This window comes from Ornithorhynchus anatinus, chromosome 3 (assembly GCF_004115215.2).
Source record: "Ornithorhynchus anatinus isolate Pmale09 chromosome 3, mOrnAna1.pri.v4, whole genome shotgun sequence".
Lineage (NCBI taxonomy): Eukaryota > Metazoa > Chordata > Mammalia > Monotremata > Ornithorhynchidae > Ornithorhynchus > Ornithorhynchus anatinus.
Window position 1 is genome coordinate 29,062,562 of NC_041730.1, and position 27,189 is coordinate 29,089,750.

Here is a 27,189-nt window from a genome sequence, read left to right on the forward strand (position 1 = left end):
AAATACCACCGTTATTATTATCATTATTCCAGCTCTCTGCACACAGAAAGCGCTGAATAAGTATGAATGAATGGAGCGAATGGAGTGCCCGGCACGTTGCGATGGGCAGGTCTCCGGGCCGCCTTCAGGGAGCTGCCCGTGCTGGTCCGGGAGAGTCCGCGGGATCCGGAGGCGCTGGCGGGGGCTGGCCGGCAGGGGGCGCGGCGGGGCGCGGGCCAGGAGGCGCTGGCGGGCCGTGGGGGCGGCGGGGGGCAGGCCCTGGAGGCGCAGGCGGGGGCTGGCCGGCAGGGGGCGCGGTGGGGCGCGGGCCAGAAGGCGCTGGCGGGAGCTGGCCGGCAGGGGGCGCGGGCCAGGAGGCGCTGGCGGGAGCTGGCCGGCAGGGGGCGCGGGCCAGGAGGCGCTGGCGGGAGCTGGCCGGCAGGGGGCGCGGGCCAGGAGGCGCTGGCGGGAGCTGGCCGGCAGGGGGCGCGGGCCAGGAGGCGCTGGCGGGAGCTAGCCGGCAGGGGGCGCGGTGGGACGCGGGCTCGGAGGCGCTGGCGGGAGCTGGCCGGCAGGGGGCGTGGCGCGGCGGCGGCGGCGGCGGCGGTGGTGGTGGTGGTGGGCGCGCAGAGCCCCAGGCCGCTCTCTGGGCCGGGCCGGGCCGGGCCGGGCCGGGCCGAGCCGAGCCGAGCCGGGGAGGGAGTCCGTCCGGGCCGGGCGTGGCGGGGAGTGCACTCCTCCCTCCGCTCCCTCCTCTCCCTCCGCTCCGGTCCCCGTCCGGGAAGGCGGAAGCGGCGTCGGCGGCGTCGGCGCCGGCGCGGGGCCCGGAGCTTGGGGACGGTGAGTTGCGGCCGCTCGGGCGGCTGACGTCATAGGGGGCCCGGGGCTTAGGGCGGCGGGACCCGAGACCCTGCCCGTCCTGCCCCGGCCTCTCCTGCCCCGGCCCGTCCTGCCCCGGCCTCTCCTGCCCCGGCCCGTCCTGCCCCGGCCTCTCCTGCCCCTGCCCGTCCTGCCCCGGCCCGTCCTGCCCCGGCCTCTCCTGCCCCGGCCCGTCCTGCCCCGGCCCGTCCTGCCCCGGCCCGTCCTGCCCCCCGCGGCCTTGGCCTTTCCGGCCGCCCCGCACGCAGTCCATATGTCCCGAGCGCTCGCCGGGTGCCGGACGCAGTGTGGGAGAGGGAGGGCCGCCTGTCTACATCCTGCGGCTGCTGGGGGTCGAGGAGGAGGAGGAGGAGGAGCAGGCCCAGGCCCCGTCCCTCCCTGCTTTCGTCCTTCCCTCCCTCCTTTCGTCCTTCCCTCCCCCTTCCCCAGCCCGGAGCTGCCCCTTGTGGCTCCGCCCCGGACCCCCGGGACCCCTCGCCCATCCTGCTCCTCCTCTTCCAACTCACTCTTCCAAGTGTCCCTCAGACCCAAGTCGGGTCCCCCCCCCGACCCCCTCCTCTCTCCCCTCCCTTCTCCCACCCTGCCCGCACACTTCCCTCCCCCGGTGCTGCTCACACCTGTCCCGGCCCACCCTGGGCCTACCACTAACCTGGAGCGCCCTCCCTCCTCACCTCCCCCAAACTAGCCCTCTCCCCCTCTTCAAAGCCCTCCTGAGAGCTCACCTCCTCCAGGAGGCCTTCCCAGACCGAGCCCCCCTTTCCCTCTTTCTCTCTTCCCCATTCCCCTTTCTCCCTCCCTCTGCTCTTCCCCCTTCCCCTCCCCACGGCACTGGTGTATATTTGTCCCGATCGATCATTCTGTTTAATAATAATAATAATAATAGTGTGGGTATTTGTTAAGCGCTTACTCTGTTTAAGAGCCCGGGCTTTGGAGTCAGAGGTCATGAGTTCGAATCCCAGCTCTGCCACTTGTCAGCTGTGTGACTTTGGGCAAGTCACTTAACTTCTCAGGGCCTCAGTTACCTCATCTGTAAAATGGGGATTAAGACTGTGAGCCCGTGTGGGACAACCTAATTACCTTGTATCTCCCCCCTGCCCCGCCCCCAGCGCTTAGAACAGTGCTTTGCACATAGTAAGTGCTTAACAAATACCAACATTATTATTATTATTTATTTACACTAATGCCTGTTGACTTGTTTTGATGCTCATCTACCTATAATTCTCTTTAATAATAATAATTCATTCATTCAATAGTATTTATTGAGCGCTTACTATGTGCAGAGCACTGTAGTAAGCGCTTGGGATGAACAAGTCGGCAACAGATAGAGATAGTCCCTGCCGTTTGACGGGCTTACAGTCTAATCGGGGGAGACGGACAGACAAGAACAATGGCACTAAACAGCGTCAAGGGGAAGAACATCTCGTAAAAACAATGGCAACTAAATAGAATCAAGGCGATGTACAATTCATTAACAAAATAAATAGGGTAACGAAAATATATACAGTTGAGCGGACGAGTACAGTGCTGTGGGGATGGGAAGGGAGAGGTGGTAATAATAACGTTGGTATTTGTTAAACGCTTACTCTGTTTATTTACACTAATGCCTGTTGACTTGTTTTGATGCGTATCTACCTATAATTCTCTTTAATAATAATAATGTTGGTATTTGTTAAGCACTTACTCTGTGCAGAGCGCTCTTCTAAGCGCCAGGGTAGATACAGGGTAATCAGGTTGTCCCACGTGTCCCACGTGAGACTCGTGCCCAAGGTCACACAGCAGACGAGTGGCGGAGCCAGGATTAGAACCCACAACCCCTGACTCTCAAGCCCCGGTTCTTTCCACTAAGCCACGCTGCTTCTCTTCATTTCTATTGATGCTGTTGATGCCAGTTTACTTCTTTTGGTGTTTGTCTCCCCCCTCTTCTAGACTGTGAGCCCGGTGTCGGTAGGGATTATCACTCTCTGTTGCTGAATTGTACATTCCAAGCGCTCAGTACAGTGCTATGCACACAGTAAGCACTCAATAAATACAATTGAATGAATAAACTAGAGAGGTGTCGTCAGTGGGGAGCAGGACTGAGCCTTAGGCCTCCCCATAAGCCCCTCTGAGGATTTGCAGTTTTGTGTGAGGACTTCTCTACAGGAACTCCCAGCTCCTGAGTTAAAGCAGACAGAGTGAGCTGACGAGCAAAAAGAAAAGTTTTGTTGACATAAGACTCTTTCTCCCTCCATTCATTTCATTCATTCAGTAGCATTTATTGAGCGCTTACTATGTGCAGAGCACTGTATCAAGCGCTTGGAATGTACAGTTAGGCAACAGAGATAGACAATCCCTGCCCAATGACGGGCTCACAGTCTAATCGAGGGAGACAGACAGCAAAGCAAAGCAGAGCAAAACAAAAGACAACATCATCAAGATAAATAGAATAAAAGGAGATGTACTCCTCATTAACACATAGTAGGTTGATAATGCTGTTCCTGGTAGTTGAGGCAGCATAGCCTTGTGGATAGAGCAGGGGCCTGGGAGTCAGAAAGTCATGGCTTCTACTCCCACTTCTGCCACTTTTCTGCTGTGTGACCTTGGGAAAGTCACTTCACTTCTCTGGGCCTCACTTACCTCATCTGTAAAATGGGGGTTGAGACTGTGAGCTCCACATGGGACAGGGGCCGTGTCTAACCCAAGTTGCTTGTATCCACCCCAGCACTTAGTAAAGTGCCTGGCACGAAGTAAGTGCTTAACAAATACCATTATTATTATCATCAACTGTAGGGGAACTCCACTTAGCAAAGTTAGGACTGCCTCAGGCGTGAAGAGAAAGCACCTAATCCAGCTTTAGTTTCTTCAGCTCCTGGGATGAAGTTGCTTTGTGTCTCCAGGAAGGCCTATGGCCATGATGCCATCAAAAACAGTGGGCCATCAGTACCGCCATACCATCAGTCAATCAGTCATATTTATTGAGCACTTACTGTGTGCAGAGCACTGCAATTCTCACGGTTGGGGAAGTACAATACAACAGAATTGGCAGAATTAAGTGGCCCCAAAACGAGCTTACAGTCTAGATGGGAGTTTGCGCTCTGATTGTCAGCCTCCCCAAAATTGTATTTGTGAATCTTTCCACTTTGATCCTCATGGTTTTCTCTTTCATTTCTCCAAGAATTAGGACTCTGGGTGATGGTTAAGTAGCTAGAAGTGTCCTTGTGACTTTTTCTCTAACTCTAGTGTCTTTATTAATGTCCATTTTTCCATGACTAAGAGAGACCCATGTCTAACCTTTAGAGTGACTCAAGGAGAAAATTATTTCAAGGTCTGTGGTGGGAATTCATTTTGCATGTGATGTGCTTTAGGCTGAAAGTTATCAGGTGGCTCTGTACATGGGGAAAAGTGTATCAAGCAATCGGTTCACATTTGAAACTCCATATCTTCCTTATTAAGACCATTTTTCAAATGTGGGAAGTTCAAGGCTCAAAGCTAGAAGTGGAGCAGAGGGGAGCCCTTAAAATAGAAACGCTGGCGGCACTTGCATTGAAGCGCGTACACCGGGCTCAGCCTTCATTATTTTTGTCTTGTAAGGTATTTAAGCACTTATTCTGTACCAGGCACTTTACTAAGTGCTGGGGTAGTTGCAGATAAGTCAGGTCCATCACAGTCCATGTCCCACAGTCTTAATCCCCATTTTACAGATGAGGTAAGTGACGCACCGAGAAGTTATGTGGCTTGCCCAAAGTCACACAGCCGGTAAATGGCAGATCCAGGAGACGAACCCAGGTTCTCTGACTCCCAAATCCGTGTTGTTTCCACTATACCACGCTGCTTCTCTAAAGTTCGTAATGTCATACTCAGAGTGTACAGAAGAAAGACTTCAAAGCTCCAATGAAGTGGAACCACAAACGTTGTGTCAGTAGCCCTTGACAAGGGACAGCAGCAGAAGGCAGATTATTTTGGCATACAGAGTGAGGAATGGGGTAATTGTCTTTTGAGTATGGCCTTGGGGTAGATCATGACAATTTGCAAGAATGAAAATGATTCCAGTTGGTGGGAAACGTGCAAGGGAAAATCCAGCAGCCAGGGAAAATCCTTGCAAGCACTCCGTGGGGACAACAGGGACTGCCTGCCCCATATCAGTCTTGTAACCAACCTCTGTCTTTCCCAGCACTGAACAGTGCTTGACTCATAGTAAGCGCTTAACAAATACCACTAGTTTTTTTTAAAAAAATAATTAAAAAGGTATCATTCCTATTGCAGAAATAAACTCAAAAGTAATCCAGTTTTCGTTGAATCAGGAAATGACTTCGGCAACCATCTATGAATCATGTAAAAATGGGAGCAAGTCGAAATCTCAACTGAAGTATGTATGTTGAAGTGTCAAGAAGATAAGAATTGTCATTCCTGGGTTAGGTCAATAGTTTAGTCAAATCCATCAATCAGTCGAGGTATTTATTGAGTACTTACTGTATGTAGAGCACTCTACTAAAGTGCTTGGAAGACTACAATACATAGAGATGGTAGACACCTTCCCTGCTTACATTCCTGATGGGGAGGCGAACAAAATGCATTATGGATATGTACGTCATTGCTGTGGGGTTGAGGGTAGGATGAATATCAAGTGCTGGAAAGGTACAGGTGATGCAGAATGGAGAGCAAGACTAGAGAGGCAAACAGGCAGACATTAAAATAAAGTACAGATCTGGGTAATGGGAAAGTGCCCACCCCCTGCTTAGACTATGAGCCGCTTTTGGGGCAGGGACTGTATCCAATGTGATTAACTCTCCCAGTGTTTAGAAGAGTGCTTGACACAGAGTAAGCACTTAATTTCCAACTTCTAATTAGGTCTCAAATAGTGGCAGTGGGTTGCTTTAAGGGACATTGTGATGGTTGCTCTCCTTATCATCCCAAAACTGCCCCAATAATGATTTGTTTATTTCCAGATGGAAAAATAGCATTCCATTAAATATTATACTCCCCCAAGTGCTCTGCACACAAAAAAGTTCAATAAATACTGCTAATGGATCGAGAACTGTTGCCTGGTCTATCATGAACCAGTTGCTTGGGAGGATTTCCCCCCGTGCGACTTGGTAATGAAATATAGTAGAGATTGCACAGGCCTGGGACTCGAACGACTGAGGTTCTGATCCTGGCTCTGCCACTTGTCTGCTGTGTGACCTTGGCAAATCACGTAATTTCTCTGTGCTTCAATTCCCTCATCTCTAAAATGGGGATTAAGACTGTGAGCCCTTTGTGGGATAAGGACTGTGTCCGACCTGATTACCTTGAATCTACCCCAGCGCTTAGTACAGTACTTGACTATACAAGATAATAAGATAAGATAATTATAACAAGATAATAAGATAAGACTATACAAGATAATATATTTTCTATAATGACCATGAACCCCATGTGGGTCAAGGACTCTGTCTGGCCTTATTAACTTGTATCTACCCCAGCACTTAGAATAGTGCTTGACACTTAGTAAGCACTTAAATGCCATTTTTTAAAAAAAAGTCAGACACCATCCCTGTCCCCACATGGGTTCGTAATCTAAAGTAGAATGGAGAACTAGAATTTAATCCCAAATTTCTCATTGAGGAAACTGAGGCCCAGAGAAGGAAAATGACTTGTCCAAGGACACACACACACACACGGCAGACAATTGACGGAGTCAGAATTAGAACCCAGGTCCTCTGACTCCCAGGCCCATGCTGCTTCCCATACGTCCCAATGACGATAGCACTTAATCGTCATTCCAGCCCCACAGCAGTTATGTACATATCCCTGTGATTATTAATACCCAAAATCTCCATACTGTGAACATTTTTGAAGCTTTTCAGCAGTCTTCTTTCCAACTTCACACTCCTTGAATGGACTTGAATAATTAAAAGTATTTATTTTACTTTCCAAAGGGAAGGGCAAAGTGAACAAAAACAGTAATGGTAGTGAAAGTATATTTTGATGGAATTCTTATGAATAAATGTAGTCATTACATATTTGACCTAATTTTCCATTCCTAATGTTATAACTCCCATTGAAGTGCATGCATTTCTGATGAGTTCATTCTTGGAGCACAGTACTTTTCAAATGTGATGGAGTTAGTGACCCTGAAATCTGGAACTGATTGTGCTTAAAGTATGAAGGGATTTCTTTTTTAATAAAGATGTAACTCACTGTGTTTTCATAAAAGCCTTACGATTGATGTTAAATAGCAGTACAAAAATCAAGTTCCTTTTCCAAAATCATATCTTTGGTTGTTTGACCTTTTTTTTTTCCCAAGTAGTCATTGAGGAAGTGTTAAACCTTTTTTTAAAAAAAAAGACCTTTGAGTCTTTTAAACTTTCTGTAGGGTTCATAATAACAAATAAAATGACTGTTGGTTTTAGATGAATGAGACACCCTAGGGGGGCAGAGGGGGTGAGGGTGGAAATTGAGGGCAAAATTGAACAACATTTTTCTTGTTCTCTAGTGAGTTCTTTTACATAAGTTATCTCATTGTTGTAAAATTATAGTATAATAATAATAATGTTGGTATTTGTTAAGCGCTTACTATGTGCAGAGCACTGTTCTAAGCGCTGGGGTAGACACAGGGGAATCAGGTTGTCCCACGTAGGGCTCACAGTCTTAATCCTCATTTTACAGATGAGGGAACTGAGGCACAGAGAAGTTAAGTGACTTGCCCACAGTCACACAGCTGACAAGTGGCAGAGCTGGGATTCGAACTCATGAGCCCTGACTCCAAAGCCCGTGCTCTTTCCACTGTGCCACGCTGCTTCTCGTATTGCCCCTCCCCCGCCCCCCAAGTAAAAGAGTACAAATAGACAAGTTTTGGAAACTCCTAGATATCTAAAAATAAAAAATCTCCCCAAAATTTACCTGGTGTAGCTAAGCTGAAAATAGGCTTTTGTTTTGACTTTTTCACCTTTCTGAAAATCTGTGTTGTTTTGTTAACCAACCAAAATAAACTATGATTTTGAATTATTTAGTAGACTGTGAGCCCGTTGTTGGGCAGGGATTGTCTGTTGCCGAATTGTACATTCCAAGCACTTAGTACAGTGTTCTGCACATAGTAAGCGCTCAATAAGTATGAATGAAGATACATTTGTCTTTAATGATTCCTCTTGAAACAATTGAAAAAAAGTTTGTCAATTTTCTCCTGTCATTTACTAGGTGGTTGTAGACACCATTGCTTATTGAATGGAGCAACTGAATGTCCCTCTTCTATGTCATTTAAAAGAGAAAATCACTCCCACTCTGAATGAATAGGCCCTTCCCATTAACTTTGGAAGAGCAGCTTCTTGCTTGAATTATTTGCTGTAAGAAATCTACATCCTAGATAAAATCACAAAACTTGGAAGTTAGCTTGGGAGAAATTCTCTAGTTTCCCCCTTCCTTCTTCCTTCAGAAGGTAATGGTCATAATGAAAGATTTCACTTGTCATCTTCCCTGTCCAAGATGGATAGACCTCAAATCTAGGATGTTTAACTTTCTGTAAAATATCGCACCTACAAAAGAATCATTCTAATTTGAGGAACAACTAAGTCCAACAATATATCCACCCAAAAACTTTCTTCGAAACCTTAAAAGATTGTATGACTATCCTCTTTCAAATGTATCAAAGTTTTCTTTTGTTGCTTCTGACCCGTAACTCTGTTAATCTTTTTTAATTCTGTTGAATAGTTATAGTCTGTGGATCACTACTTAATCATTTTGTGACCAGTTTAAGTTTTTAAGTAATTACTAAATTAAACATGAGGCTGCAGTTGATAAATAGTAGAAAGTGCAAAATGATTTTCATGGTTTTGACTCATCTTATTATATGTGTGCACACATGTATACAAAAACAATGGTTGTTGATACATACACAATAACATGACTATTTAGAATTCTGGGTTCATGAAGTCTGAACAAGTGAACTTTCTATGAGGAAAATATGGCATTCTCCCATCTGAAGAAGCATTTTCCTTCCGATATCTGTTACCTAAGACCTAAAATTAGAACTTGAAGTCAAGATCCTACTTTCAGTTTCTTCAAGATGTTCTACTTCCACCTCATAAATTTAGATCCAGAATTTTTGTGGAAAATGCATGAGCCTGGGAGTCAGAGGACATGGGTTCTAATCCCTGCTCTGCCACATGTCTGCTTTGTGACCTTGGGCAAGCTACCTGATTTCTCTGTGCTTCAGTTCCCTTATCTGCAACATGGGGATTCAATACTTGGTCTCCCTCGTACTTAAACCATGAGCCCCATGTGGGATCTGATTATCTTGTATCTATCGCAGTGCTTAGTCCAGTGCTTGGCACATTGTAAGTGCTACATTTATCATTATTATCAAATGCCACGGTTATTATTATTACCGTTATTATTATTTATTGAGTGCACACTCTTTGCAGTTGTAGGCCCTTGGGAAACATGCTTGAAGAATATTCAGAAGTATATGTAAAGCCTCAACCCTCTTTGGTCGATACTTCACTCCACTGCCCAGATAATTTTTCTGAAATGCCGCTCTGCTCACGTCTTCCTACCCAGAAACCTCCAGTGTTTGCCCATAGAGAAGTGGAAAGAGCACAGGGAGTCAGAGGGTCTGGGTTCTAATTGTGCCTCTGCCACTTACCTTTTTTTTGTGGTATTTGTATAAGCGCTTACTATGTGCCAGACACTGTACTAAGCACTGAGGTAGATACGAGCTAATCTAGTTGGACACAGTCTATGTCCCACTTGCGGCACACAGTCTTAGTCCCCAATTTATAGATGAGGTAACCGAGGAAGAGAAAAGTGAAATGACTTGCCCAAGGCCATACAGCAAACAAGTGGTGGGGCTGGAATTAGAACCCAGGTCCTCTTAATACTTGGCTCATGTCTATCTATTAGACCATCTTGTCTCTCTGCGTCAGTTTTGTCATCTGCAAAATGGGGATTAAATACCCATTCTCCCTTGTACTTAGACTGTAAGCCCCATGTAGCACCTCGTTATCTTGATTCTACCCCACTGCGTTGTTCAGTGTTTGGCACCTATAAACACTTAACAAAAACCACATTTATTATTCATCTCCACATCAAACAGAAACTCCTCACCATTGACTTTGTGGCCCTCGATCAGTTCTCTCCCTCTGCAATCCAGCCTGCACAGTTCACTCATCTGAACATACTCTGTGCCTTGATTTCATCTCTCTTGCTGTCAGCCTCTTGTTCACACCCTTCTGCTGGAACTTCTGCATCCTCCTTCACATCCGACAGACTATTTCTCTCCCCATCAGCAAAGCCCTATTAAGATCACATATCCTTGAAGAAAATTTCCCTGACTAATCTCATCTCCCCATCCTATTTCCTCTCCCTACTGCATCACCAATTAACTTGGGTCCGAACCCCTTAAGTACTTGTGCATTGACTCCATCCCCACAGCAGTTATGGATATATTTTCATAATCAGTTGCTTCCTTTATTTCTATTTTATTGTCTCTCTCCCTTCCTAGTTTGTAAGCTATCTGAGGGCAGGGATTGGGTCTACTTACTGTATTGTAGTCTCCCAACTGGGTAGTACAGTGATCTGCACATACTAAGTGCTTAATAAATACCATCGATTGAATGACATATAGTACATGTTCCGTGATTTCTAAGAGTTGGCAATTCAGTGGAGGTCAGAAATATGTACGTTGATGAATTAAAAAATTGTTGGAAGGAAATGAAAGTAGATAAAACTCGCCAACATAGATTACAAATTAGTAGCTTACAAATAAATATAAGGAAATAAGATAAATAATGCTGGGAATTATTTAAAAATTATTTAAATGCTGGGAATTTAAAAAAAATAAAAAGAGTTTGAAGGAGAAGCTAGTCCTTGCAACATCAATAAAGCCATCACAAAGATTTTGTTCCCATGGTAAGTCTTTAGTAATACCTATGGAAAACCTTTAGTAAGGCCTTTTTCTCAGTCCATAATTGTAGTCTTGGGAAACACTGGTAGGTAAACCTGTACCATAACCCTTAAGTCAGTGAGAATTTAGCAGTTAGGCTCTCAATATTTTTTTCGTGATTCAAAAGTATATAGTTTTTAAATAGTTTATAATAAGTACAAGAGTATACAGTTTCCTTAACTGGTGAACCTAATGTAGTGATTGCTGCCTAATATAGTACTGAAATTGAATATAAAGGCAGTTGGGGCAGAGTAATTTCCCCACCCCTATCAAGTTCATTGCTGTTTCAAGGAAAAGCTCACTTCACCCCTATCCCCACCAGGGTATTAACAATATTACAAATGCTGTAGAGGCCCTCAATTCTCCTGTAATAGAGGGGTTGCCTTGAAGGGGAAAGTTGTGTTAAAGTACTCAAGAGTAGCAAATTTAGAGTATTCAGGAAGCACAAGCGAGAACCTGTGCATCGAGAATGCGAGATCCAACCAGCTACTTGTAAACACAGAATGTAAAAACTAAACTTCTGATTGAGAATGCATTTATGTTTACAGTGAAATACAGTTCTGTTCTCTAGTACAAAAAATTGAGCCAAGTCATACAGGAACTGTCAAGTAGATTGATACTTAGTTGATTGCCTAAACTCAGAGAACCACTGAGGTGATGAGAACCAGAGCAAAACTAAGAGGAGAAAATTTTAGGTCATATCCAACCATTTAAAATTAATCATCATCATGGTGGAATTTAAGTGTTTACTTAGTACATGCCTAGCACTCAATAAATACGATTGAATGAATACCAGGTAATCAGATTAGACATGGTCTGTATCTCACATGGATCTCACAGTCTAATTGGGGTGGAGAACAGGTATTGAATCCCCATTATACAGATGAGGAATAGAGAAGTTAAATGACTTGCCCGAGGTCACATGGCAAGCTTTTAATTCCCTTTGTGAAAATACAACACATAGCCCAAGTTTTTAGGGCTTCAACTTAGTTAAGTCTCCTTTTTGATATGGTCTTAATCAGCTGAAAAGGCTCTTGTGTATTTATGGTCGCACTTGTATATTTCATTTCTGTTTCAAATTTCCTTGTGTGCCTGCGACCAATCATCTCTCCTTCCTTCTTAGATTGTGAGCCCCTTGGGGTCTAAGCCCTGTGACTGTCTTATCCTGTGCTCTTCTTTCCCCTTCTTCATCACCTATGCATCATCTGTGTGTTCTCAGAGCACTTAGATAGATACATGTCTTTAAATTATGTAGTATAAATTATTTATATTGTCTGTCTCCCTCTCTAAACTGTAAGCTCGTTATGGGCAAGGAACATTGCTGCTAATTCTGTTGTATTGAACTCTCCCGAGCACTTAGTACAGTACTCTGCATATAGTAAGCTCTCAATAAATACCACTGATTGATTCCCAGTGCTTTGCACCCAATGGGCCAAAAAAAATACTACTACCCTAGAAGGGTTTCAATTCTTTATCCATATATAGGTAGAAACTGTGGGGTAATTTTGTTTGTTTGTTTGTTACAAACAGCCTTAGGTACTGAAATAGTGAAAAGCATTGACAAGGAAAATTAACCCTTGTTTCCTTCTTGTTGTTTTCTGCAGAGCTGCTTGGCCAATCAGTTACTATGAGTCTGCTTAACTGTGAAAACAGCTGTGGAGCCAGCCAGTCCGAGGGTGACTGTTGCGCTGCCATGGCCAGTGCCTGCAGCGCCGGAGCCAAAGACGACAGTGTAAGCAGCAGTGTTAACACTGGAAACCTCCACAATTCCTTCATGGCCGAGACTCAGGGCTACGACGTAGAGTTTGACCCACCCCTGGAGAGCAAATATGAATGCCCCATCTGCCTGATGGCCTTACGGGAAGCAGTGCAAACGCCATGTGGTCATCGCTTCTGCAAAGCTTGCATCGTCAAATCCATAAGGTAACAAAGCCTGGGATTTGCAGTGTCAAAAGGCGCGGGGATCCGAGCAGTATTATTGTTGTGGTAATTAAGCGCTCACTCTATGTTAAGCTCTGTGCTGAACACTGAGGTCGATACAAGATAATCAGGTCAGACACAATCCCTGTCCCCTGTGGGGCTCATAGTGTAAGTAGGAGGAAGACCAGGTATCAGATGCCCATTTTATGGATGAGGAAACTGAGTCACAGAGAAGTTGATTACTTGCCTTACCGTCACACAGCAGCCAAATGGCAGACCTAAGATTACAATCCAGGTCTTTTCACTCCCTGGTTTTGCCTCTGAGCCATCATACTTGAGAAAGTTGATGTTCAGTTAAGAAAGCACTAGAAGGGAAGAAGGGAGATATGGATCTTTGTCCCAGCCCTTGTTCTTAACTTAAATCTGTTTCACAGTCAAATTAATGGTCTGGCTAATTCCTGCCATTCAGATGTGCAGATAGAGTGAGAGAATAGTTGAAAACACTAAAAATGACTCCAAAAAGCAAATTCCCAAAATCTTACCTTACCAGTTGGCCATTGTTCTGCAACTTGTTTTATGCTGCTGAATCGTCTCCAACCCATAGCGACTCCATGGATACATTTCTTCTAGAACGCCCCACCTCCATCTGCAGTCATTCCGGTAGTATATCCATAGAGTTCTCTTGGTAAAAATATGGAAGCGGTTTACCATTGTCTCCTTCCACGCAGTAAACTTGAGTCTCCGCCCTCAACTCTCTCCCATGCCATTGCTGCCTAGCACAGGTGAGCTTTGACTTGTAGAAGATTTCCAAGCTAGGAATGGGATGGATATGTCTCTACTTGACTTTCCCTGCCGTAGTCAAGACTGGTAGAGTACTGGAAACTCTCCAGTTGCGATCCTGAGAGGGAATTTTGGGACTACATTAATTTAAAAAAAAGAATGTTTCAGTATATTGCACTTCTAAAGCTTGCCATTTTAGGTTCTCAGTGAAATTCCTAACTCATAACCACCGTAATTGTCATACTTATCAAGCAACATGGCAGAAGTAAAGAAAATTCTATGAACTGATTGGTCCACCCCTAATCCATCCCGTCCGATTAGACTGTAAGCCCGTCGATGAGCAGGGATTGTCTCTATCTGTTGCCAAATTGTACATTCCAAGCACTTAGTACAGTGCTCTGCACATAGTAAGCACTCAATAAATACTACTGAATGAATGAGTCCAGTAATCCACCCTACCATTCTGGTCTTGAGTTTCCCAGACCAGGATGACTCAGTTTAGGAACGCACATGGAGCTAGCATGGTTTCTGGCCTGGTTAAGGGACAGTTCTAACTGGACTGCTTCATCTGTAAAATGGGGATGAAGACTGTGAGCCCTATGTGGGACAACCTGATTATCTTGTATCTACCAGATACAAAAACTCCTCACTCTAGGCTTCAAGGCTCTCCATCACCTTGCCCCTTCCTACCTCTCCTCCCTTCTCTCTTTCTACCACCCACCCCGCACGCTCCGCTCCTCTGCCGTCCACCTCCTCACTGTCCCTCGGTCTCGCCTATCCCGCCGTCGACCCCTGGGTCACGTCCTCCCGCGGTCCTGGAACGCCCTCCCTCCTCCCTCCTCACCTCTGCCAAACTGATTCTCTTTCCCTCTTCAAAACCCTACTTAAAACTCATCTCCTCCAAGATGAGGCCTTCCCAGACTGAGCTCCTCTTCTCCCTCTACTCCCTCTGCCACCCCCCCTTTACCTCTCCGCAGCTAAACCCTCTTTTTCCCCTTTTCCCTCTGCTCCTCCACCTCTCCCTTCCCTTCCCCGCAGCACTGTACTCGTCCGCTCAACTGTATATATTTTCATTACCCTATTTATTTTGTTAATGAATTGTACATTGCCTTGATTCTATTTAGTTGCCATTGTTTTTACGAGATGTTCTTCCCCTTGACTCTATTTATTGCCATTGTTCTTGTCTGTCCATCTCCCCCGATTAGACTGTAAGCCCGTCAAACGGCAGGGACTGTCTCTATCTGTTGCCAACTTGTTCATCCCAAGCGCTTAGTACAGTGCTCTGCACATAGTAAACGCTCAATAAATACTATTGATTGAATGAATGAATGAATGAATGAATGAATGAATGAATGCATACCCAGCACTTAAGGCTCACAGTCTTAATCCCCATTTTACAGAGCTCCGGGTACTGAAATGGGAGCCCACTGGGAGGAAGGGAAAGGGAAAAGGTCATTAAACTAGTCATGCTTAGGAAGAGAGACCTCTGCATGGGCTAGATTTTTCAGGGCCCGGTCTGTCCCAAGCTTGGTGCAGCTCAAGAGGTGGTAATCAATCAATCAGTGGTATTTATTGAGGGCTTACCCTATGCAGAGGACTATACTCAGCACTTGGGAAAGTACAATTACCGAATTGTACTTTCTGAGCGCTTAATACAGGGCTCTGCACACAGCAAATGCTCAATAAATATGAATGAATGAATTCAATACAACAGAATTAGTGGACATGTTCCGTGCCCATCATGAGCTTACAGTCTAGAGGAGTGTAAAGAAAAAAAACAGCTCCAGTTAAAGTAAAAAATTACCTGTCCAAAAGCCCAGCACTTGCCGAAGGTACTCCTAGCGCTAGGGTAGATATGAGGTAATCAGGTTGTCCCTCATGGGGCTCACAGTCTTAATCCCCATTTTACAGATGAGGGAACTGAGGCCCAATTCCCTCATCATAAGCAACAGGAACCACCCAAACCTGACTACATCATGCTCTTGGCCAACCCAGCCTGGTCCCTGGAGATCCGTAGATCAGGCCAGAGCTGTGTCAAGCACCATATCCTGGCCCTGGACTCTCTGGAGCTTCAAGGTTGCCTTAACCTCCTTGGCAGTCCCGGTGCAGGACAGGAAGCTTCAACTTTCACTCAGATGCCTAATTGTGTCAGTTGGGCTACCTTGTGCCACCATCAGAGGAGCGGAATGGAAATGCCCTATGGGCATTTTTGTCACGACTCTGGGCATACCACATACTGTGGCTCTGTTCATTAAGGTCTGTACTCTTCTTCGAAGAAAGATCTGCATTCACTCTATTCATTTGCAATTTTTTGACAACCTCTTCTACTGAACCCAATATTCCTAAAGTTCTCTTCTTTAACCTTTCTGTAGATAAAGGCACAAGACTATTTTAGCTACTTAAAAAATTGCTGCCATAATTCACCGAGACAGTCTTCAGTTGTATTTGCTTCAACTGTTTGTTTCCAAACATTTTGGTAATATCAAGCATTTGAGCAGATTAAACCTTCCATAGAAAAGTGAAGAATAAGTATGTGTTTTAGACTGGAGTTGGACTTTGTTGCACTTCTTTCTCTACTTCCTTATCGTTTGTTCTCTCATTTATAGAGATGCGGGTCATAAATGTCCAGTAGACAATGAAATCCTACTCGAAAATCAACTATTCCCTGACAATTTTGCCAAACGGGAAATCCTGTCTCTCATGGTGCGATGTCCAAATGAAGGCTGCCTGATGAAGATGGAATTGAGGCAACTAGAGGTGGATTATCCATATATTTCATTTCTGAGATTCAAACCCTGAAACTCCATTTAGTATCGAGGGCCCTTTGGTTACTGCTGGGGCCAGCCCTCACAATAAATACTGCATTTTTACCGGTCTAGTCCCCCATACACACCCAGATTCCACAATGATAGTAAAATGCTCTAAATTTAATTATCACTCCTTATAGCCTTAGCGTATAAGCCATAGTTGATTTTATATGAAAACTATTGGCAACGCTCATTTGACCCATAAATATAGCTATCCTGCTTTCACAGTAGTCTGTCAGTCAGCCTAGAGTGTAACTGGTCATCTCATTTAAGCTTTCCTTGCAATTTCGTCCTCTAAGTAATACACTTTATGATTAACCAAATTGAAACCATTTAATTCTCTGGATTAAATGAAGGGATCAAAAGAGTGGTTCAATATGCTTTTAAAATAAATACACTGGAGTTTGACTTTGTGGGTTAGTTAACCAGGAGTAAGTGTGCCAATTTTGTTCCACTAGAGGAATATTAATGTTTTGAAGACAGTGTTCTGACTCGTGATGTGCTCTGTCTTTATTTTTATTTCTGGATTGGGAGAACATGTGGTCTAATGCACTCTGATTCCCATCTGGATGAGTGGGAGACCATGAACCATTGTCCTCTTTCCTCACTTCCCCCCTCTTCCCTGCACCATAAGTTTGTCAAGTCATAGTTATCTCCAGAAAGCATTTTTGAATCACATACACATTGTGCTGAGATGAGACTGTACAAACTAAACACAACAAACCTGATCCCAGGCTGCTAAGAGTTTACAGAAGCTTAAATCTTTCTGAAAATAATATTAGTAAAAGGTAAAGCTGCCTCCTGAGTGCAAAATATAATTTTTTTCTCATTGTGTTTTGCCGTTTTGTAGGAACATCAGTCACTCTGTGACTATGCTTTGGTGGAGTGCCCTCAGTGCCATATTTCCTTCCAGAAGAATATTCTTCATGATCACGTAGTCAGTGAGTGCCCAAGACGACAGGTCTCCTGTGTGAACTGTGCTCTATCAATGGCATTTGAGGATAAAGAGGCATGTACTAATCTGCACTTTGGGGTGCTTTCAACTACAGGGTTTTCCTTGCTTTAATCCATTGAGGCATTAGTGATTGTGTTTCTTTAATCCAAAACTATAACCATATTCTTTACTGCTCTTCAAGGAGTAATGGACTCTCTTTCAAAGGAGAAAAAAGACAAAGAATTTCCTTACGTGACCCTTTTGCTAGAGAAGCAGTGTTAACAGCTCCAGAAAGCTCTCTGTTTCTATATAGGGTGACTTTTCAGGGATGTCCCTGCTTTCTAATCCTTAGTCAACTCTTCAGGTGCTGCATACCTTTGACCTCTCTCCCCAGTCGATCATCCTTTTTCTTATCTGTGGGCAGCTTTCCTTTCATTCAGAGAGGGACATCTCCATACTCACCCATGTAAACAATGAGATGGCTGAGAACTGGAGTATTATCTTCTGAAAGAAAAGATAATTTACGTAAATACCGCTGTTTGAGTGACTGAGAAACTGTAAGACTGAGGAACGTGCATAAGATCACACAGTCAGTGACGGAGCTGGAATTAAAATTCAGTCCCTTTCAGTCCATGAGATAACCCACTCTTTGGAGTTTCTCAAATATTGTCAAATACAGAACAATTCTTTTCAGTTTCCAAATGCTTTACAAATGCAAAATTCCAGTCCTCCCGCTTTCTGTGGGGTTATGTGTATTATGTCATTCAAAGATGGTAAAATAGAAACAAGAAAGTTAATTGAAAGGAAGGAGTTGAGAGCTAATTAAAGGGAAAGCACGCCACACTAAATATGGAATGTCAATTATTTCCTAATTCAGCAGCCTAGACTAAAATTAGTCAGGGTGTGGGGGATTACTCCATGGTTGGTAAATGGATTTTTCATTCCAGCACATGCTAATGCTGCCCCCTCCAACGTCCTCCCCCCCCCCAATAAAAAAGAATTTAAAAAAAAACTGAACCAGAGCACCCAGGACTTTCCTTCAGGCACCCATGATAAAAATGGCAGTGTCTTGGGCTGGGCCAGAGTCGGGTGCCCCAGCTGTCCCAGCCCCCATCTCTTCTTTGAAGCAGGGAACAGAAACCTCCAGAAAGGGGCCATTTCCCTATTCTCCCATCTCTACCACCCCCAGAGCTGTTCTCCCCACCCAGTCCTGACTGTGCAAGAGCTGGACCCAAAGTCTCCCTCCCTCTCCCAGGGATATCTTCCTCCGCACTTTACTACTGACCCTTGGCTCCAGCCTCAAGCACACCGTGGCAGCAGCACGGAGAGAAGAGGGTAGAGAGATTGAATGAGTGGGTCCTCCATTATCTCACCCTGGAAGCGAGGCTTAGGGAGTGGTGCTGGATAACTGGATGGACAGAAGGCAGCGGTGGCAGCTGAGGGGGCTGGCTGACCCAAAAGGGCCTTGCCAGAAACACCACAGAACAGTCATTCCAGGACATTTCCTTATACTGGGCCTGAGATCTGACCTGTCTTCCTTCCAGTACTGTTTCTGACATCCATCAATGGAGCTGCATTTTCCCCCCTCATTTGGAGTTAATACATTTATTCCATTCACTCCTTGCCAGAAGGGCTGCAGTTAGGAGTTAGAGGTCATGGGTTCTAACACTGGCTCCGCCGGTTGCCAGCTGTGACTTTGGGCAAGTCACTTAACATCTGTGTGCCTCAGGTCCCTCATCTGTAAAATGGGGATTAAAACTGATCACCTTGTATTCCCCCAGCGCTTAGAACATTGCTTTGCACATAGTAAGCGCTTAACAAGTACCACCATTATTATTATTATTACCCTATTTATTTTGTTAATGAGGTGTACATCCTCTTGATTCTATTTATCAAGATTATGTTGTCTTGTTTTTGTCCGTCTGTCTCCCCCGATTAGACTGTGAGCCCGTCATTTGGGCAGGGATTGTCTCTTATCTGTTGCCGAATTGCACATTCCAAGTGCTTTGTACAGTGCTCTGCACATAGTAAGCGCTCAATAAATACTAATGAATGAATGAATGAAAGAGTTTGCAGAACTGCAGACTTTAAAATATTTTCTTTGGATGCTAGAAAGTAATGCAGACATATAATGCTCAAATTGGCTCTGGCAGCTATGCCTTTAGCTAATACAACAAGCTGAATAAAATTAAACCTGGAAAAGTCAAGGATCAGCACATCAGTTCAATTAATGGTACAGCATCAACAGTAGCTCATCAGCCAAACCAATCACTGAAAAAGTAGCAGTTCAGTAGCCCTAGCGCTTGATCTGATCAGAAGAGCTATAGGATAGGGCTCCTTTTGAAGTCTCACAAGTCTCACCACCAGAGAAACCAGGTGGGACCACGTCTTACGTTAAGAGTCAACGTCAGACCATCTGAACCCTGGTCCTAAACCCCTTTCTGCTTATGTGGTGCTTTCCTCACTTTCAGAAGTCTTTCAGGTTTTCTTAGGACCATGTGGGATGAATATGTGATTAAGTATCCCTACTGGAAAAAAAAGCAAATTCTCAGGTGATGTGTCTGAAGAAGAGAAATCAGTTTTGAGAGCTGTAGACTACATCATAGCACCCTTAAAGTCATCTGCTAGGATTCAAACTAAGAATCTTCTGGCTCCAAAAAAAAATGAATTTTTGAATAGAAAAATTAGAAAAATGTCAAAACATAATAATGAATTCTCTTTTGATTTGTCCAGGAATATGTTCAAAGATAATTTTGCCTCTTTTTTTTCTTAATTTTCTTGGGAGGGAATGATAGTTTGATTTATTTTTCTCTGAGCTAATTTTATTTCTTTTTCTCTTATTTAAATGCAGTATCATGACCAGAACTGTCCACTGGCATCTGTCTTTTGTGAATACTGCAGTACAGTGCTCATTCGAGAACAGGTAGAGTTTCTGTTCTTTTGTCATCATAGCCACTCACTGCTTGGCTGAGGGAGATCCATCTTTAATAACTTATAAAGTTTCTCTCCCTGAGAAAATTGTTCTGCTGGTTCCTAAGGCACAGCTCTGGTCGTCCTTGCATTCAACCAAAGCTTCAATAGAAGAAAAAGACATCTAACCTTCATTGACTCTCCTTCCTACACTTCCTGATTTTTCCCAGCTGCTCAGTGCTATGGCATGAGCCCCATTTCAATGAGATACCGTAGTCCTGCATCCAGCTGCCAGTTTCAGGGTGAAAAGAATGTTAGAAGAGCACCATAAGTCAAACCACTTCATTCTGTGCCACAGAGCCCAGGCTAACAGAGTTGTTGCCAAAGACAAAAACCAGTACCAGAATTCCTGTTACCTTTTGACATGATTACGTGACCCCCGACTTCGATGGCAGCCCTGGTGAACGTTTTAAGAAAAGTTCCTAGCCATTCTCTTTGAAATCCACTAGAGGGGGATCTATACCAGCAGTTAAGCCAAAATTCCTTGTTGGGGTATTTTTTCCTGGAAATAAACAGTGGCCTTTGGGATAATATGGGACTTTTCTCAAAATGTATGCAATGCTTGACTTTAAAAAAAGTCCATTATGTTTTCGTCTACTAAGTAGGTAAATTGTAATCTTCATTTTAACTGCAATTTCATCACCAAAATGAGAAAGTACACTTTGACTATAGGCAAAAAATGATTCTTTTGTTTTTAGATGCCTACTCACTATGATATGGATTGTCCAACAGCTCCAATTCCTTGTACCTTCAGTTCATTTGGATGTCGTGAAAAGGTAAATTGTCTTCTTTTCACCCTGAAAGCCAACAGTAGCATTTTACAATAACATCATGGGATTTTTGTTGTCTTATCTGCTTTGAAGTTGGAAAAAAGTTTGTGTTAAATAGTTTCTATTACGTATTCATGGCATTATTCTAAATGCTGTTAGTACTTGCGCAAGACAAGAAATGTATCAGTGATACTTGCAACCTCTCCAGATTATAAAATTAGGGCCTTCACAGAGGGGCACTGGAATGTGTAGATGAAACTGAGAAACGTGTGTGACCAGTGGTGGGTTGCCAAAACTGAAGAAATCCAGGGTTATGATGACCTCCATGCAACCCAGGATTTTTACTCATCACGGAAGAGGTTTAGTGGCCTTTTTCACACTGCCACCACCTTGTTGGAAAGTACAGGCAGAACCCCATTCATCATCACATATGTAAAGGTGATCTTGCACCGATGACAAGAACATTGTTGTGCTGCATTCCATCTTTGTGGAGGCCATTTGAAGCATTAGAAAACTGGACAAGAGGTGAAAACTTGGCCGTAGTTCCAATTTAGGGGGAAGGCACTCCCATCAAAATCTAGAAAAATGGTAAAGAACCAGGATCTAATGGAATTCCTACAGAAAGCTGCAAGCAACGAGGGGATCCAATACTCAGGAAGAGCATGAGCTCAGTATGTGGAAGAAGCTCAGTATGTTGAAATGCCACAGGGCTTCAGGAGTACCACCAAAATTACCATCTTTAAGAAGAAAGATTAGAAACTAACCAGAGAAAAATGGGATTACCTCTCTGCTCTCCATTGCCAACATGATCCAAACCAGAATCTTTTCTGCTGAATATAATTTGAAGAATATAGTTCACGTTGCACAACCAAAATCCTCTTGTGGTTTTATGCCAAAGTGTAGCAGAGCATATATGATCTCTGCAGTGAGCAGATACATGACAAAAGCAGGGAGCAATACCAAGACCTCTTAACTGTTCTCCCTCCTACTTAGACTGTAAGTCCCATGTAGTTCAGAGACTATGTCCAAACTGATTGACTTGAATCTACCTCAGTGCTTACAACAGTATTTTACACACAGTAAGCACTTAAATACCATAATCATCATCATTATCGTGGATTTGAGAGATGTATTTGCCATTGCAAATTAGGCCTCTTGCAACTGCTAAGTAAATTAAACTGCCCTGAAAAGTTTGCCAGGATCTTAGACTCCTTTTAAATAATGTAATGGTTAAAAAGACTTTAGAATAATCTTTCTGACCTTTTTACTGGTGTAAAGTACAGTCTTGTTCAACACATTTTACGCACAAGGGACCTGGAAACTAAAATTAAAATATGGTTTGTTTCCAGTCCATTAGTCAACTCTTTCAACTCAACAGGACATGAGCATCAAAAATCTTTGAGACATACATCTACCAACAGCTATGTCCTGATAACGGTGTTCTTCAAACAAATACACACACACACACACACACATAAAGATACATGGAAATAATTATATTGCCGCCACTTGTCTGCTGTGTGACCTCAGGCAAGTCACTTAACTTTTCTGTGCCTCAGTTACCTCATTTGTAAAATGGGAATTGAGACTGTGATCCCCATGTGGGACAGGGACTGTATCCAACTCAATATGCTTGTATCCACTCCAACACTTAGAGAACAGTATATCAAATATCGTATCATCCTGAAGGGCTATAAAACTGTAGCATTCCCAGTCCTGAACCTACAAGGGAAAACATGAAGCTTCTTTAACAACTGTACCGGTGTCACCTCTGAGCTAAACTGGCTTAGAGTTGGCATGGTGGAAAGAGCACAATTCTGGGACTTAAGAGACCTGCTTTTTAGCCATAGCCCTAGAAGTATGGGAATCCCTGCTTGGACTATGCCACCTAAGGTGTTCCTTGAGGTGGACAGACCCAGCAAGAATCCACAGCAGCTACCAAGGTGCTACACAGCATCTGGTAGCCTTACAGGTAGTCCTTAAAATCTAAGATTTTATGAAGCACAGCCTCAAATAATGTGATAGAGCAGTAGATTGTTAGGAAACTATTAATAAGTCTTATTTATTGAACACCTCTTGTGTACAGAGCAACCTACTGAGCACTAACCAAAGTACAGTATAGTAGCAGGTGGGCTGGGCTTGTGGAGAGCAGTTCGGGGAGAGGTTACTCTTTGTGCGTGGAGACTTTGCAAGGATTTGGATAGCTCCAAAGAAGCATCAGTCCCCCACAGTTGGCCAACACATCATGCAACAAAGCAATATCTTCACATTCAAACAATGTGGCATAGATTATCAGATACCTGTTGGATTTTCAGCCAGACTTGCACTCCTGGATTGGATTTCACATAAGGAATATCATCTTCAACAGCAAAGGATGTCAGAATGTGCCTTGCTCTCTTCCACATGGATTAAAATGGGAAATTAGGTATATGTAAAAAAGGAGAGCGATTGTAGCATGTAGACCTCCCCTGTTCTTGTGAGTTATTTAATTTGTGGTTCTTCCAAAGTAGGTATATTTTTTCACTGATGGGGAGGGGGCAGATTAAACCTCTTTCCTCCTCAATTTCATGATGTGGCACCTTAAATATCAACCTGTTCTTGATTTCTAGATGCAGAGGAATCAATTGGCACGCCACCTGCAGGATGATACTCAAGCGCACATGCGGATGATGGCCCAAGCCCTCCACAGTATCAGCATTACTGCTCTGACCCCCGTGCCTCAGCTAGATGTCCTCCCATTTGATCCTGCTTCCCTTCCCCGGTCCTCATCTGGATATGATTGCCACCCAGAGGTGCAGAACTTCCAAGAAACCATCCAGCAGTTGGAGGGCCGCCTTGTAAGGCAAGACCACCAAATTCGAGAACTGATCGCCAAGATGGAAACTCAAAGTTCCCACGTGGTAGACCTCAAGCGCACTATCCGAACGCTAGAGGATAAAATTGCGGAAATGGAGGCCCAACAGTGTAACGGGATTTATATCTGGAAGATTGGCAATTTTGGCATGCATCTGAAATCCCAAGAGGAAGAGAAGCCTGTTGTCATCCACAGCCCAGGATTCTACACTGGTAAGCCAGGTTACAAACTCTGTATGCGCCTGCACCTGCAGTTACCCAACGCCCAGCGTTGTGCCAACTATATATCTCTATTTGTGCACACGATGCAAGGGGAGTATGACAGTCATCTCCCTTGGCCCTTCCAAGGAACTATTCGGCTTACTATTCTTGATCAGTCGGAAGCACCGGTCAGACAGAATCACGAAGAGATCATGGATACCAAGCCAGAGCTTCTGGCCTTCCAGCGACCCACCATCCACCGCAACCCAAAAGGTTTTGGCTATGTGACATTTATGCACCTGCAGGCCCTGAGACAAAGAGCCTTCATTAAGGATGACACTTTACTGGTGCGCTGTGAGGTCTCAACACGGTTTGACATGAGCAGCCCCCGAAGGGAAGGCTTTCAGCCCCGCAGCACTGATCCAGGGGTGTAGGTGCCCTCTCGCTCCCCTCCCCCAGGGCTTGAAAAACTTCCAACTGTTTGGACGAAAGTCCTTCTGTTCCAAATCAAGTTCTCAACAGACAAGTCAGTCAACAAAGGACAACAAGAGGATCAAACAGTCCTCTAATAGCTCTCGTTCTTCATTCCCTTCCTGCTAAAAAAAAATGTATTGGAGCAGTGTCACCCTTGGGAATCTCAATCAGTTTCTATGCTTTTCCAGAGAGGGTCTATGGTATGTTATAGTCCTTTCGGCATCCACATTCATTGTGCAAAACACAACTCTTGATTGAGCTCTCTTGGGTTAAAATAACTGACTTCTTATCAAAGGTAGGATTTCCCTCAAAAGATTTGGTATAACCCTAAAGTTCCAGCTAACCTGAACTGTCGTCTTTCTTCCAACTTCAGTTTTGTTTCCACAGTATTCAAGGTACTGTGTAAACAAATTAACTACTACATGAAACCTTTCACCAGAAATAGAAATCTCTGAGGGGAAAAATTCTTAGCAAACATAACTCTCAATGGTTTATCCCTATTCTGAAATTTCAAAAGATTTGGAAGACAGTTCTTGGAAGACAAAGATTCTCATTTACCCTCCTTTTGTCCTGGGGAAATGCACAATAGAGTCAGACAGCAACTGAATTACATGGAGTGACCACACTTGGACTTCCGAAAAGTGATTTGCAACACAACTAGAGGAGTTTTGCCCAGAAACATATGCCCTGAATAGAATGTTCTCACTCATTTGTGTGACTATATTAGTGACTCTTAATCCTGGATTAAGAATTCTTTAGCCTTGTTGGAGGTGTTTGCTTCCATGTAGAGACATTAAATGATTTCTTGTGTCAGCTATACACATTTCCCCCTTCTTTTTCTTCTCTTTGTGATATTGAGAATCAGGGAGATCCTGTTTGCCACATCACTGTTGTTGTGTAAGATGACTGAACATTTCTAATGCTAAAAATGTGCTACAAGTTTCCACAAGCAGAAGCACTTACACCACAGAGGTTTACCATCCAAGGGGAAGATAAACGTATACACTTATAAACTTATAATCACATACACATGAGAGGAAAACAAAGATACCACTACAGATTTATAACCAGACCAAAAAGAGTTAGCTCAGATTTGGAGCCCATTGTCAGTTGCCTTTTGGGATAAGGGACTATAACCTGCAGTGTGGGAAATGGTTGGCTAAGTTCAGTGCCCCACAGTGGGCTCTCTAGGATAAGGTTTGCTTTTAATCATTCAGAATTTACTTGGTGCTGTTCACACAATCCTCCAGATCATTAGTAAATAGTTAATAAAGGAGGCTTGTGGGATCTTCACCTAGGAAATGCCAGTTGGAATTCGGCCACTGCTTTCTGTTTTGTTCTGGACATACGGGGTTTAACTTGCTTCGCAGGAGATACTCTGGGATATTACTACAAGGTTCCCATCATAAACTAAGTTCCCAGGGGACTGTTCTTACGACTATTTATTTTTGATGATTATAATGAAAAACTGGATCCAGTCTCCCGAAAATAAAACAGGGCATCCTTTTTAGCCCACAAAGTAAAGGCCTTTATTTTCATGGAGAGCTGAGAAGCCCAAAATACCAAGGAGGGAGAGACCCTGAGGCATAGTTCCTTCATCATTCTACTTCCACTCCACGCACTTTTGGTTTGGGTTCTCACCCTTAGGGTTGTAAGTGCAGGATGGGTGGAGTCTCCAAGGTGGCTAGAAAGTCTGCTCCATTTCCCTCCTTGTCCAACTCTCAAACACACAGTCCACTCAGCAATAGCAGTGAGATATGACTCACAACTCCCCTCTTAAACACAATTTATTTCCACTCTCCCTTGCAAATCTTCACTACAGCCCTGGTGCCAACCAAACAAGCATTTTACATAAGTCACGACACTTTGTAGACTATTGAAAGGTCAATGTAATACCAAAAAGCCTGTGTTCAAGTTTTCTGGTTGCTCTTGATTTAGAACCAAGCTGTAGGCTGAAAGGTAAATGCCTTTTTTAAATCTGTCATTCTCCAAAAGGTTGGAGCATAATGGTTTGACTAAATTGACATCTAAACTGACAATATTTCCGTTTCCAAATGTTTTCTGTCTCTCTTGGCATCACTGGGGAATATTAGCTAAATAAAAGTTCTCTGCACCACTTCCTCTTAAGTACTGCCCATTCAAGTTTTATGTTAAATTTATGGCAAGTCACAAATTCTGCTATTGAAAAACCTCAAATTGGGAGTGTTAATTGTAAATCCCTAATTTATTGGCTTCTGCAAGAGGCCCCAGCTACAGATTACTCCTTAAAACTGGAAAACCAGAACCCACTGACATTTCCTAGAGTAAGAGAGAAAAATAAAATTAAGAAGGGAACACTTGTTTGCAAATTAGTAGAAATGGAAACAGGAAACCAGTCAATCCCTTCCAGTCAATGGAATGTATCGATTGCCTAGCCCTCCCTTTGTGAGATTCTGTTAACTACTAAGCAGGTATTATTGCTGACAACCTCTCCTACTGCCCTAAAATTCTCTGACCTCACCATATCTCCTCATTCTAATCTCTCCTTCCTTCCTGCAAATCCCCCTAGCTGTGCACGAGCTGTGGAGTGCTGCTGACGGAAATCCAGGCATAAGGCTGACCTCGCCCGTGTCAAATTCATCCTCACATGCTTTAACTCTGCCCTCTTCTCTGCCTGTCAAATCATTTCTCAATCTTTATTGACTCCCTTGTCCATTGCCAGTATGCCAGATATTAGTCCCTCCT

At 43.9% G+C, this 27,189-nt stretch overlaps 1 protein-coding gene across 2 annotated transcripts; it reads left to right on the forward strand.

Annotated features, from left to right (window-relative positions):
* Window positions 1-679: 679 nt before the first annotated feature.
* Window positions 680-26,592, forward strand: TRAF6 (TNF receptor associated factor 6). Of its 2 annotated transcripts, none has more exons than XM_029060466.1 (7): window positions 680-819; window positions 12,361-12,679; window positions 16,063-16,213; window positions 17,114-17,272; window positions 20,049-20,120; window positions 20,866-20,943; window positions 23,547-26,592. In XM_029060466.1, the coding sequence occupies exons 2-7, from the start codon at window positions 12,384-12,386 to the stop codon at window positions 24,423-24,425; spliced, it is 1,635 nt and encodes a 544-aa protein (XP_028916299.1). In that variant the 5' UTR covers window positions 680-819; window positions 12,361-12,383; the 3' UTR covers window positions 24,426-26,592. The 2 variants fall into 2 exon arrangements, with proteins under 2 accessions (XP_028916299.1, XP_001509071.1); XM_001509021.5 differs by lacking the exon at window positions 680-819 and adding an exon at window positions 5,101-5,203.
* Window positions 26,593-27,189: the final 597 nt, after the last annotated feature.

Excerpts from the sequence above, each read along its gene's own strand:
- TRAF6 (XM_029060466.1), top strand. The coding sequence starts at position 12,384 with ATGAGTCTGCTTAACTGTGAAAACAGCTGTGGAGCCAGCCAGTCCGAG. Across the intron at positions 16,214-17,113 it reads TGGAATTGAGGCAACTAGAG|GAACATCAGTCACTCTGTGA; the intron begins GTGGATTATCCA and ends GCCGTTTTGTAG. Across the intron at positions 17,273-20,048 it reads TGGCATTTGAGGATAAAGAG|TATCATGACCAGAACTGTCC; the intron begins GCATGTACTAAT and ends ATTTAAATGCAG.